The sequence below is a fragment of the Malania oleifera genome, chromosome 4 (assembly GCF_029873635.1).
Source record: "Malania oleifera isolate guangnan ecotype guangnan chromosome 4, ASM2987363v1, whole genome shotgun sequence".
NCBI lineage: Eukaryota > Viridiplantae > Streptophyta > Magnoliopsida > Santalales > Ximeniaceae > Malania > Malania oleifera.
In genome coordinates this window covers 16,215,514-16,230,240 of record NC_080420.1, presented here as the reverse complement: position 1 = coordinate 16,230,240, position 14,727 = coordinate 16,215,514, and the positions used below count along the sequence as shown (strand labels likewise).

The following is a 14,727-nucleotide window of genomic DNA, read 5'->3' as shown; positions in this document are numbered from 1 at the left end:
CATGGGTAACTTTTTTATGTATGACAAAGATCACCAACAACTAAAAAGGTGAATGTTTTATTATAAATTTATTTACATACAAATACTAGCAATCTTACATAGGAGCACCGAACTCCCAAAATTGATAATTTAAAAAAAAAAAATAGTATAAGATTCACCTCAAATAGGGCTTTTTAAAGAACTCTAAGAATCTAGCTTCAAACAAGAAAATATTAAAATTAATATGATAAGAAATAGCATAGGGAAACATAAGAATATTAATGAAAATTGGGAAGATAAAATAATGTAGAGTTCACATAAATTAGGGCTATTAAAAGAACTCTAATCACCTTATGTTAGGACTTTTAAAAGAAGTCTAAAAAAAAAAAATATTTTTAAACAACACGAATTTACACACAAAATACCAATTGGCAATTGCCACTGAGGCGGCGGAAGACTGCTGCGGACCTGCTTTGGTCTCGTCTGGGCGGAGAGCGGCTGCAGGCTGCACAGCCTGGGCGCCGGACGGAGGTGCTGGCTTGCTGGAGTACCAATCATACAAACAACATGGCACCGGAGGCCCAAGACGCAGGTCTGAAGAAGCTGGAGTACCTCTCTCTCGTCTCAAAGGTGTGTTCCGAGCTAGAAACGCATTTAGGGTTCGGAGACAAGGTGTTGGCGGAGTTCATCACCGACATGGGCCAAACGTGCGAGACTGTCGACAAATTTGATTCCAAATTGAAGGAGAACGGCGCAGAGATGCCCGACTACTTCGTACGGACTTTGCTGACCATAATTCACGCAATCCTTCCGTCGAAATCGAAGTCCGAAAAGGACTTGAAAAATGAGGTATCCTCGGAGGGTAGAAAGCCGAAGTTTCCAGGGTTAGCGATTCAAGACAGTAAAGAGAGAATAAAGCAGCTCGAGAGAGAGATCGAATCTAAGACTCGTTCTCATCATAGAGACACGAAAGGAAAGGAAGAAGGTAGACGAGACAGAGGTACAGGCAGAGACAGAGATAGGGATAGGGACAGAGATAGAGACGGACGGCACAGTCATAGAGATAGGGATGAAGATGACAGAAGAAGTGATTACAGGAGTAGAGGGAGGCACAGGGATCGCAATGATAAGCATAGGAGGGATGAGTACGAGGATGGGGATGAGAATGGGGATGGTAGAAGAGGTAGGTATCAGTCGGATGAGCCTGAACTGTACAAGGCTTATAGTGGGAGGGTTTCGAGGGTTATGGACACAGGATGCTTCGTGCAGCTGAAGGAACTTAGGGGGAAGGAGGGTCTGGTGCATGTGTCACAGATGGCAAATCGGAGGGTTGGGAATGCCAAAGATGTTGTGAAGCGGGATCAGGAGGTCTTTGTTAAGGTGATATCAGTGTCGGGGCAGAAACTGAGTCTTTCAATGAGGGATGTTGATCAGGATAGTGGGAAGGATTTGCTTCCATTGAAGAAGAGTTTGGAGGATGATGGATTTAGGACAAACCCTTCGAGATTGAACCAGGGGCCAACCATGAGGACGGGGCTTTCAGGGATCAGGATTGTGGAGGAGGATGATGCTGCCCCGTCTCGGCGACCACTGAAACGAATGAGTTCTCCGGAGAAATGGGAAGCAAAGCAGTTGATTGCTTCAGGAGTTTTAGATGTCAGGGATTGCCCCATGTATGATGAGGAAAGTGACGGCATGCTTTATCAAGAAGAGGGTGCAGAGGAAGAGCTTGAGATTGAGCTTAATGAAGACGAGCCTGCATTCTTGCAAGGCCAAAGTCGGTACTCTGTGGATATGTCGCCTGTTAAAATTTTCAAGAATCCAGAGGGGTCTTTGAGTCGAGCTGCTGCCCTTCAGTCTGCTCTCATAAAGGAGAGGAGAGAAGTTCAGGAACAGCAGCAGCGGACAATGCTTGATTCCATCCCAAAAGATCTCAATCGTCCTTGGGAAGACCCAATGCCAGAGACAGGTGAGAGGCATCTTGCGCAGGAGCTTAGAGGTGTTGGTTTATCAGCATACGACATGCCTGAATGGAAGAAGGATGCTTTTGGAAAAGCCCTAACATTTGGGCAGAGGTCGAAGCTTTCAATCCAGGAACAGAGGCAGAGCCTGCCCATTTATAAATTGAAAAAAGAATTGGTCCAGGCTGTTCATGATAATCAAGTACTTGTAGTTATCGGGGAGACTGGTTCGGGCAAGACTACTCAGGTGACACAATATCTAGCCGAAGCAGGTTACACTACGAGGGGTAAGATTGGATGCACTCAGCCTCGTAGGGTGGCTGCAATGTCCGTGGCCAAGAGGGTCACAGAAGAGTTTGGGTGTCGCTTAGGAGAGGAGGTTGGATATGCAATTCGATTTGAGGATTGTACTGGGCCTGACACTGTGATCAAGTATATGACTGAGGGTATGCTTCTTAGAGAGATTCTGGTAGATGAAAACCTTTCGCAATACTCTGTGGTCATGCTTGATGAAGCGCATGAGAGAACTATCCACACTGATGTTCTTTTTGGTTTGCTGAAGCAGCTTGTCAAACGGAGACCTGACCTTCGTTTGATCGTCATGTCTGCTACATTGGATGCTGAGAAATTCTCAGGGTATTTCTTTAACTGCAATATCTTTACCATTCCTGGAAGAACTTTTCCTGTTGAGATACTTTACACTAAGCAGCCAGAAAGCGACTATCTGGATGCAGCCTTGATCACCGTAGTACAGATCCATTTGACTGAACCTGAAGGCGACATCCTCCTTTTCTTGACTGGTCAGGAGGAGATTGATCATGCATGCCAGTCTCTTTATGAGAGGATGAAAGGGCTGGGTAAAAATGTGCCTGAATTGATTATTTTGCCAGTCTATAGTGCCCTTCCTAGTGAAATGCAATCAAGGATTTTTGAGCCTGCCCCTCCTGGAAAGAGGAAAGTAGTTGTGGCTACCAATATTGCTGAGGCTTCTTTAACTATTGATGGGATCTTTCATGTCATTGACCCTGGATTTGCAAAGCAGAATGTATATAACCCCAAACAAGGACTTGATTCATTGGTTATAACTCCTATTTCGCAAGCATCAGCCAAGCAACGAGCTGGGCGAGCTGGGCGTACTGGGCCAGGAAAATGTTACCGCCTTTATACAGAGAGTGCTTATCGCAATGAGATGCCCCCCACCTCAATTCCAGAAATCCAGAGGATAAATCTTGGACATTCCACACTTACCATGAAAGCTATGGGGATAAATGATCTCTTGTCATTGGATTTCATGGATCCGCCTTCTCCTCAAGCTCTCATTTCTGCCATGGAACAGCTTTACAGTTTAGGAGCTTTGGATGAGGAAGGGCTTCTGACTAAACTGGGTAGGAAAATGGCTGAATTTCCCATGGATCCACCTTTATCTAAGATGCTTCTTGCTAGTGTGGAGCTTGGATGCAGTGATGAGATTTTGACCATCATTGCAATGATTCAGACAGGGAACATCTTTTACAGGCCAAGAGAAAAACAAGCCCAAGCAGATCAAAAGAGGGCCAAGTTCTTCCAGCCCGAGGGAGATCATATGACTTTACTAGCTGTTTATGAGGCGTGGAAGGCAAAGAATTTTTCTGGGCCATGGTGTTTTGAGAACTTTGTGCAGTCTCGCTCCTTGAGGAGAGCACAAGATGTCAGAAAACAGCTTCTCTCCATCATGGACAGGTATGCTCAATTAATTTTTCTTGATATTTTTGGTTTTGTACATATTTTTATTGACCATGAGTCTTTGGGGTATTCCTTTTTTTCTTGTTTTAAGACGTCTTATTCGCATCGGGATGCTACCTTTTATTTAGAGGTTACTTTTTTTGTAAAATTATTCGCTTACACTGCATTTGAGAGCATGAATTTCAGGCTTTGGATTTGGATTTGAGTGGATTTGGAAATTTCTAATACAATTTAATATTACATATTATCCAAATCTAATACAAATCAAAATCCAAGGCATCTCCAAATATAGGGTTATGGTTGTTTAATGATTTCCATGCATGCCAACGATTCTTTAGTTATCGTTTGTGTGTGATTTTTTCATGTGTGTGGGTGAGTAATATGTGTAATGCTGATGAGTTGAAAAATCAGTTCTCCTTTATTTTTGCAAATAATGAAACCAAAAACAATTTTCCACTTTTTTTAGCCTGAAATGGAAGCTGTTTGTAGATTTATTTTTGATAAGTAATAAGTTTATTGATATAAAAAATGAACACCAAGTACACAAGGAGTGTACATGGGGTAAACAAATCAAAAACAGAAATTACAAGAATCTAGTAAATCAAAATCAGAAGAAAATGATTGGTTTCACAAAGCAGCCAACCAATCCATCAAAGTTGTAAAGAAAAATAACTTTAGGTCCGAAATGGATCTTTCCTTATCTTCAAAGCACCTACTATTTCTCTCCCTCCAAAGACACCACAATAAACAATGAGGAACTATCAACCAAATAAACCCATTTCGATAACGACTAAATCTGCCTTGCCAACATGCTAGAAGTCCCACTACAGATTGCAGCATAACCCAGCTCACTCCAAACAAACCCAACACCATAACCCACAAGTCCATTGCAACCGGACAATGAATAAAAAGATGATCAACCGTCTCATTATTACACTTGCACATGTAGCACCAATCCAATATCCAAACCTTTCTTTTTCGTAAATTGTCAATCGTTAAGCATTTCCCTAAAGCAGCAGTCCAAACAAAAAAGCTACTCTAGATGGAATTTTCTGTTTCCCAATACTTTTCCAAGGAAAGCCATAATCTTTGGAGCCTATTAAAATACGATAATAACCTTTAACCCATAAGCTCTTCTCTCTATCATGTTTCCAGCACATCTTATCCTCACCGAACCCCTTCACCGAAGTACCATATATGGTATCCATAAAACCAGTCAAGGCCTCTAATTCCTGAAGATGCATACCCCTAAAGAAACTTACATCCCAAAACAAAACTCCATTATCAAACTTCATAAGCTCAGCCACGCTAGTTTCTTTATCTCGGCAAAATCTATACAAATCAGGATAGCTGACTGCAAGAGACGTCTCACCACACCAATGGTCTTGCCAAAATTTCACCTTAGATCCATCTCCAATATCATATAGAACGTGGCAAGAAAAAGAAGGCCATCCCCGACTAATATTTTCCCACAAGCCAACATCATGTGGACCATTAACAGGCCTAGTACACCAACCACCCCATTCACAGCCGTATTTCACCTCTATCACTTGCCTCCAAAGAGCAGCCTTCTCCATCCCAAGTCTCCATAACCACTTCCCAAGCAAAGCTTCATTAAACTGTCTTACCTTCCTTATCCCCAAACCACCCGAATAGATGGGAGAGCAAACAGTATCCCATTTAACCAAATGGAATTTTGGTTCATCACCAATGCCACCCCATAAAAAATTCCTTTGAGGTTTCTCAATACGGTTAGCTACAGCTGCAGGAATTGGAAATAAAGATAGAAAGTAAATGGGTAAATTAGATAGAGTGCTTTTAATTAACATGACTCTACCTCCCTTAGATAAGTACAAATGTTTCCACCCTACTAACCCTCGTTCTATCTTCTCCAAAATTGGGTTCCATATTGTCTTATCCTTGAATTTGGCTCCCAAAGGAAGACCTGAATATTATCTAGGAAGATTACCTTTTTTACAGTCAAGGATGTGCAAGAATAACTCAAAATTAAACACCGTACCAACAGGAACCAACTCTGACTTGCCCAAATTTAAGACCGCCTCAAACCACTTAAGTATCACACGGAGAAACAAAATCTGATCCAGATCAGCGTCACAAGAAATTAGAGTATCGTCCGCAAAGAGAAGATGAGAAACCACCAAAGCTCTTCCCTCTATACACCCCACACCAAAGCCTGACATGTGACCATCATGGACAGCTTTATCCAACATTCTCCCCAGGGCTTTCATAACCAAGACAAACAACAAAGGAGACAATGGGTCACCTTGTCTCAACCCCCTAGAGCTCTCAAAAAACCCACAAGGAGTGCCATTTATCAGAATGGAGAAACTAATTGTAGATATACAAAAGAAAATCCTCCGCCTCCATTTGGCAGAGAACCCACCCCGTTCTAGTAACTGCATAAGAAAACCCCAATTTCATGATCAAAAGCCTTCTCAACATCTAATTTGCAAAGTAGCCTGGCACCCCAGTTTTCAATCTACTATCAAGGCATTCATTAGCAATGAGTACGGGGTCAAGAATCTGCTTGTTCCTCACAAAGCATTCTGTGAAGTTGAAATTATATCTTCCATAACCGTGCGAAGTCTGGTGGCTAAGACCTTAGCAATGATCTTATAAATCCCCCCAACAAGACTAATAGGGCGAAAATCCTTTACTTCAATTGCTTCATTTTTTTTTTCAGGAATTAGAGTGATGAAAGTAGCATTCAGGCTTTTCTCAAACTGGCCTTTAGCAAAAAAAATGATGGAACACAGCCATAAGATCTGGTTTGAGAATCCCCCAGCAAGCTTGGAAAAAAGCCATTGTAAATCCATTTGGTCCAGGTGATTTATCACCATTAAAATTTTGTATGACATAAAAAATTTCCACCTCCTCAAATGGTCTATCTAGCCAATCTGCATTATCACCGGATATTCTTGGAAATACTAAGACTTCTGGGAATGATAGACTAACTTGTTGCTCAGAGTATAAATTCATGAAAAATTGAGTGATGTAATTAGCAATCATACCTTGATTGGAAGACAAGGCACCATCAACCACAAGGCTCTCAATACCATTATTTCTTCTATTAGAATTAGCCATTCTATGGAAAAATTTGGTATTTGCATCCCCCTCCTTCAAATGTAGCACCCTAGAATTTTGGCTCCAACTAATCTCTACTAAAAGAGTGAGCTTTTCAATATTGGTGCGCAGAGTAGCTTGTTCTAACTTTTCCTCAGCTATTAAAGGATGAGTTTCCTCTCTAACATCCAAGTCATTCAATTTGTTCCAAAGTTGCTGTATCTTAACAGTGACATTCCCAAATTTCGCCTCATTCCACTTTTTTAAATCCAACTTCAATGCTGCCAATTTCTTAGTTAGTATGAAACTAGGATTTCCTTGGAACGAATAGGATGCCCACCACTCCTTCACTTTATCAACAAAGTTCTCCACCCTCAACCACATATTTTCAAAGAGAAAAGGAGTTCTACCTTTTCGATGACTCCCCCCCTCCAACAGAATTTGGTAGTGATCAGAAAGTATATTGGACAGCCTTCTCTGTGAAAATTGAGTGAAGTGATAAAATCTGAAAATTCATGCATAGCCCGAGTATAACTTACAGCCCCTAGTCTTTCTGATGGGAAGCAGATTATATTAAAATCACCTCCTAGGCACCATGACGAATCCCACCAACTAATCAGCCCTGTCAGCTCCTCCCACATTTTCTGACGCCTCTTGTTCAAATTTGGCCCATAAACACCTGTGAAAGCCCACTCAAATTGATCACCAACATTTTTAAATTTGCATGAAACAGAAAAATACCCCACTGCTTCCTCCACCTTTTCCACTAACTTTTGATCCCACATCAGGACAATACCGCCAGAGGCACCTTCTGAACCTGAGTACAACCAGTCGACATATGGACAACTCCATATACTTCGGACAATTCCTGTAGTAATCCATTCAAGTTTAGTCTCTTGCAAACATACAATATCAGGTTTCCATGTACGCAACAAATTACAAATCTGAAGCCTCTTCTCAACCTCATTCAATCCTCTGAAATTCCATGAAAGTATCTTCAGATTTATTTAGAAACAGAGAGAGCCCGCTTCCTATTAATACCACTGCGCCTAGATGAAGTAGAACCATAATTAATTGAACTGAATAAACCTTTCAGTTCTCTTAAACCTTTCACACCAGTTCTCTTCAAGTCACGTGCATTTTTTTCCAAAGTAGCCCTACGGTGTAATTCAGCCACAACAGCCAGCAAAAAAGTGGTTACTTGATTTTCCAAGCTTTGTAAGGACGTGCCCAGAAATTTGTCAAACCCTTTAAATCTTCTTTGAAACCACTCGGAATAAGGTACTTCCCTCACCGGACTCTCCACATCCACAGCTTCCTGTCCTTCCATATTCAAGGGTAAAGAATAGGCTAGTGGTTCCACTGCTAAAGGTGACAAACCCCTCTTGTTAGGTAGCTCAGCAACCTCTGTATTGTTGTCCGAGGCCCAATCCTCCACAAGTACATCATTCCCATCAAACTGAGCTGGTAACACCTCCAAAATATCTGCAGGCTTCAATGGAACTAAGGACAATTTGTTTTGCTCTTCCATACCCTCTGTGACTTCACCAGGTGGCAAAGAAATCTGAATTGGAACCGCAACTCTTCTTCCATCTCGCAGCTCTAGCACCCACTGCTCAGAATTTCCCCACTTCTTGAAAATATTGCCGGAATGTTCTTGAAGAATCAATTGGATGTCTCGCTGACAGGGCTGATTGCGAGGGTTGGGATATGGTTATGTTGTTCATGAGGTTAAATATTCTAATGGTCAAATAAAATCAGTTGGACATTGTCTGGTTGATTTGGTTCTATTTTCATCGCTTGTTGAATGAGCCAACATGCCATTGAATTTTTAGTTGGATATTATTTTGTTATGCCAAAAAGATAAATCAAATAAGTATCAAGTAGTGCATTATGTATTTGGTTTTATTCTTTCTGTGTTGCTTGACACTTAGCAAATATGTTTTGTTTTTTTCTTCTGTAATGAGGGCTTTAATAATATAGCATTATTGAATCAACATGTTTCAAGTTTTCAACAGGCACTAACTTTGACATGACAAAATTCATCTCAAGGACTTGTACATCATGCTCTGAGTTTAAGTTAAAATCATGCCCCCCACACCCACACCCTTTTCCTGCTCAAATTTATGCTGATAAATATTCCCAGATGTAGGAGATTATAGAAATTACAATCATGCTTGGAGCTTAAGATAAACTGTTGCCCCCAACACCCACATCCCTTTTCCAGCTCAAATTTTGGCTGAGAAATAATGTAGGTGATTTTAAACCCAAAGAGGGTTATTGGGTTGATCATGTGCATTGCTGCATACCTTAAAAAAATTAACTGGTACTTGAGTGTCAGCAATGATTGATTTGATTCATTGTCTTGGCATCAGTCGAAGCAATTGCTGGTCCCATTAAATATAGCATTGTAAACTTTGTCCATACCAAAGCCACCAAAACTGAAATTCTGTATTTTCAACATGTGCTTGTATAGAAAATCATTTCAATTGCTCAACCTAAAAAGCATTTTGTTTGGCTTGGTAGTGGGCTAGTCTAGGCCTCCAGAAGATCAAGATCTCGTTGGAGCTATGCCAAACATAACTCGAATTTTTCCTGCCTTCTGCTAACCTTTACAATAACTTGAATGTGTTTTAACCATGCCTTAGACTAGTTCTAACGCGAAGTGTTGTTAACATAGAAAGAGAATGCATAAGAATGGGTATATGTATTTGCTGCCATGCTTGTGTCATTATGTTATGCATACATCATACACTACAAATAGTAAATCTCCACTCCCATTGATTTGTACGGATGGTTTATTTGCTTGCTCATCTTGAAATCTTTTTTTTGAATCAGTGTTGATTATGGTGAATATATGGCATGATGTGATTAGAAGACAATTAGGTTATTAGGTTCAGCATTATATGCATGTGTAAGGACTTGGACACATTATATATGTGCCTGTGTATGTTTAACATCTTCTAAATCTCTGCATGTAACCTCTGAGTACAATCAAACTGAACAAACTAATTCCTTTTCAATTTTAAAGACAACAATGTTTGAATACTGGACTCCAATAAACTCTATGTTTCTCATCCTGTGGGTGTTTCTTCCATATTGACAAACTATGAAATTTGCATAGATCCTTTCGTAGACGTCAATTCTCTTTTGTTTCATCATCCTTCTTCAATGTATTAGTTAAACCATAAGTTAGAGAGTGTTTCTTTCCATATTTAACATGGAAGAAACGAATGAGAAAGAAATTTCTGTCTTTATTTTCTCTTTCCTTTGGGGCAGTGGGAGAGGGGAATTTGGGGTTCACATTGATTAATTCTTCATACTGTTACAAGAGGTCTAGACTCTTTTTTTTTTTTTTTAGTTGTCCCTTTCGTTCTGTGCACACTATATCTTGGAGTTATTTATGCGTTCCTTCATTCTTGTTATTGAAATATTTTCTCCTTTCCCTACCCAGACACACAAACAGAGGAAATACAGAACATTTTATAGGCTTATCTTACTATATATGCTATCTTAAAGATTTGTTTCTTATGTTAGCCCTTCTGGCTGCATAATTGGGAGTTTTGCTGCTCTCTCCACCTCCCCCTTAAGAAAAGCCCAGAATGCTTGGTTTCTCCTTGTAAAGCAGAAAACGTTAGTTGTTTTCAATTGATTGCTAACCAGCACAAGTTGAGTGTTACTGGGGTAGGATAGAGTGGAGTGACTCTGAAAATTGTCTCTTGCTCTTGTTCTTTTGTGCAACTTATTTAACTGATGGGAAGAAATTTAATGTACTTACTGAAATTCTTATTTTTGGGCTTCTAACTTACTGCCTAATGCTGCTTTTTCAGGTATAAATTGGACGTTGTGAGTGCAGGAAAGAATTTCACAAAGATAAGGAAGGCTATTACAGCAGGATTCTTCTTTCATGCGGCTAGAAAAGATCCACAGGAGGGTTATAGAACCCTAGTGGAGAACCAGCCTGTTTATATTCACCCAAGCAGCGCCCTTTTCCAGAGACAACCAGATTGGGTTATCTACCATGAGCTTGTAATGACTACAAAGGAGTACATGCGTGAGGTCACTGTTATTGATCCCAAATGGCTTGTCGAACTTGCACCGAGATTCTTCAAAGTTGCCGATCCAACAAAAATGAGTAAACAGAAGCGTCAAGAACGCATTGAACCTCTTTATGACAGATACCATGAACCTAATTCTTGGCGTTTGAGTAAACGCCGTGCTTGACTTGTGTTCTTCATATATTGTTTTTGAGCAGTCTAAAATTTAAATACAATTCTGCTTTATGTTGTAAATGTATATTGATGTTAGCTGTATTTTTATTAGGAAATTTTTTATGCTTAAATGATCCATCAATGAGGCGACCCCCAGGACGGTGTTTTCAAATTTTCATAGTGTCATTAAAGTAATATGTGAGCAACTTTGAGATTGAGTCATTAGGAACCAATGTCGGAACAGTGTATGCCCTTTTTGTTTTCTGATGCACAACTTGGCTCACTCTTCTGTTGGATTGCTGCTTTTTATTAGGTATGTGATGGTAACGGTAATGGTAATAGCATAATGCATATGGCTTATTTATACTTGATATCTTTATAGAAGAAGAAGTGACAAAAAGCAAGCATAAGATTCCAACCGAGCCCAAGCTCTAGGGCTTGGACCTGTCTTTCTTTGTCTAATTTACTTTATTGGTCGTTTATGTGATCAATTCTATGTTTAATGTCTCGTCTCCTTGATTTTACAGTTCATATGCATATTAATATAAAATGTTTTACTGATTCAATTCATCTTCCTGTGGTTGCTTTCCAGTCTGCAGCCCCTTATCACTTTGATCTGATGCATTTGGATTATGGAGGTGTTAAAATTTGTAGCAAATGAAGGGAGTTCATTTTAAAAGGCAAGAATCATATTTCCACAATTGATTTGATAGGCTGGGATTTGGGCCCTTTTATAAAGCTTGAACAGGTCCGATTGATTTGTGCTGCTATATCCTTTCAGGTTAAATTCATCAGCGACATTGTCGTGCCATTCTTGTAAGTGTTGTGTCCTACAAAAATCACCTGCATTATTTGCATATCTGTTTCTTGGTGCTGCTATTTTTTTTATGGGTTGGATTTGTCAGCTTTTCACGTCCTTCTTGCAAGTGTTGTGTCTTTTCACCATCAGATGCTTGATTTGAACACCAGAGATTTAGTCATGCATAACATTACTTGGTTTTTTTCTTTCCACTGAGCTTCTGTTTGCCTCAGGATAATATGAAAATAATGTTTACTTTTTGATGATATGTGAGACAGTAGTTAACTGGCAAAAAAGTAGACTTATAAGTGGAAGCAAATGCAGTGATTGAACTGCTTCTTCAAATGTTGGACAATGATGCTGAAAACATCTTTAGTTAATTTTTTTGGAGGAAGGAATTTCCTGATTTTCCTCTTTGTTGGAAAGTTGAATATTGGGTACTGTAGAAAAGTCGGTTTGATGGAGTGGTTCTACTATCACAAGAAAAACCTCTTAAAAATATTATTATTCGTTTTGGGGAGGGGTTGTAGCGAGTGGGATGAGGGTTGGGTTTAGGAATTAATTTCATTGAAGCTGAAAGAAAAAAAGGAGGATGTAGTTTTCGGCTAGGATATTGAATTCCCTTTAAAATTTACAGTTCGGTAATTGTGGCAAATGGGCACAGCTGTTTCATATGTTGTCTGTAGCAGTGACAGATGTGTTGTTGGATTAAAAAGAGAGCACACAGGAATCCAGGAAAATGTTTAGCTAAAGGTAATTCATTACTCAATTTTACTTGCTCTTTTTCATCTTGACTGCATGCATAATGTTGTTTTGACTGATGCTTTGCGCATTGAATTTGTGTTATCATTAGCCACCTCGTGTTATTGACATTTTTGAATGGTCAGCATAGTGTATATACTATATACTGACTACCAAATATATGTTATCTTTGAGCACCGGGGGATTCAGTTTAACAACATTTGTGTTATTGTTTCCCAGTGATTCCATTAGCATAGACATCTGGTAGGACATAATTGACCTGTACTTAGGAGATAGATATCTAGGGACACTTCACCACATTTCGGAATCTTTAGGAATTTAAATGATTACTTCATTTGAAATATGATGGCTTTCAGTTTATGATATATTTTCATTGTAACTTATTGGTATTCATGTAAAGGAAGAATTTCTTATTCCCGCTGTTCTTTCTTTATTTTTTTCTTTTCTCTTTTGTTGTCTGATGTACATTCTTTTCCCTTCTAATAAGATCTTGTTTACCTCATGTACACTCCTTGTGTTTTTGGTGTTCATTTTGATATCAATAAACTTATTACTTATCCAAAAAGAAAAAAATAAAAAAAAGATCCTTTGTTCATAAAAAATATGGTGGCAGAAATCCAACCACTGTTGTAGAATTATTAATGCAAGTGATAGTAAACACTGAAAACAAACTGCTACATTGCTGTTAGGATAAACATATTTTAAATGCTATGTGAAAACAAAATGAACATTTTTATATGTTACTTGATTAACAGTGGATTGATTTACTTCCTATGGTGTAGTGATTCTTACTCTCCTATGTATGATTATCTCATGTTTAAGAGAAAACGGATGACGGAGTAAGTTCATAATATTGAGGCTATTCTGGTGGAATTACTTTAGCATTTGCCATTGTAGTCACTGTCATTTGTAGATATTGATTAGGCCTCAATGCCTCATTACACGGTCACATGGAACAAATTGATGATTATCTTCTCAAAAAATTTCTCATAATCTTCCCAATCTTGCAAGTATATCCCCACAGGAATCTGAAAAAATTGACAAGCAAGCCTTTCCACCAGAAGCCCGCTCCCTACTACTTGGGCACATAAATAGCTGCAAAACCACTCTTCCCTGCGTTAATCTTAAGCCCATTCATCCTCTCAAAGACATTGAGAATATCCGTAATACCCTTGAAAGAAGGGTTGTCATCATTTAAAAAGAAAATGATGTCCATAAGCAAACTGAAGGTGAGAAACCCCACTGCTTCTCTACCCACTGCCAACCCTTTTACCAACCCCCAATCCACTGTCCTATCCACCATCTTGCTCAACACATCAGCTACTAAAACAAATAAAAAGGGGGAAAGTGGTCACCTTGTCTAATTCCCCTCGAGGCACTGCACAAAGACCTTGGCTCGTCATTCACTATTACTAAAAAGCACACCTTAGGCATACAATCCCTCATCCACCGACACGATCTCTCACCAAAACCCTTAAAAAGATTTTATCCAAGAAGCTGTTGATTTTTTGAGTCCGATCAATTTTTTGATGCTAACAAAGCATCAGTATCTTATGTGTGCTTTTAGTGTGTGAACAGGTTTTCATTTCAGCACGAACGTAAGATATCGAAAAATGGATTCTAGCTAAAACATAAAGCTCACACTCTCTTGGTGTTTTCCATGAAAATTTAAAAGCAAAGAAGACAAAGAAGACATTTGTTCTTACTTGTATATGCATTTATTTTTATATATGATCTGTAATAATGCATACATCTTGCATGATATGTTTTAAATGCACAGATGATTGTATAATGACCATAGGGACCGAATGACCCGAGGGCGGTTGATCGACGCTGAATTTTTATGATTATTTCTTAAAGGCCTTAGACTGACCTTAGGACCTTAAATATTGCATAAAAATGTCTCCCATAGTCTTGAAAATAAATATTATATAATTAGGGACAATTTAATAAAGGGAAAAGACCAAAATGCCCAAGGATGACATTTTCGGTCGACCGAACTCAGTTACATTGAGTCAACAGGTTGACCTCTCGGTTGACTGACCAAATATATACATGCAAGACCTGGTCGACCAAACCTCCTTCGGTCAACAAGTTGACCTCTCGGTCGACCGACTAGAAAATTAACTCTAACGCTCTGGTCGACCGAACATTCTCGGGAGAAGCCATAACCTCCCGGTCGATTGAACCTCCTAGTTCAAATTAATCC

At 39.3% G+C, this 14,727-nt stretch overlaps 1 protein-coding gene across 1 annotated transcript; it reads left to right on the top strand.

Annotated features, from left to right (window-relative positions):
• The first annotated feature begins 382 nt into the window (after window positions 1-382).
• On the top strand, window positions 383-11,129 carry LOC131154590 (probable pre-mRNA-splicing factor ATP-dependent RNA helicase DEAH5). The gene is made up of 2 exons (XM_058107495.1): window positions 383-3,659; window positions 10,577-11,129. The coding sequence occupies exons 1-2, from the start codon at window positions 547-549 to the stop codon at window positions 10,968-10,970; spliced, it is 3,507 nt and encodes a 1,168-aa protein (XP_057963478.1). The 5' UTR covers window positions 383-546; the 3' UTR covers window positions 10,971-11,129.
• Window positions 11,130-14,727: the final 3,598 nt, after the last annotated feature.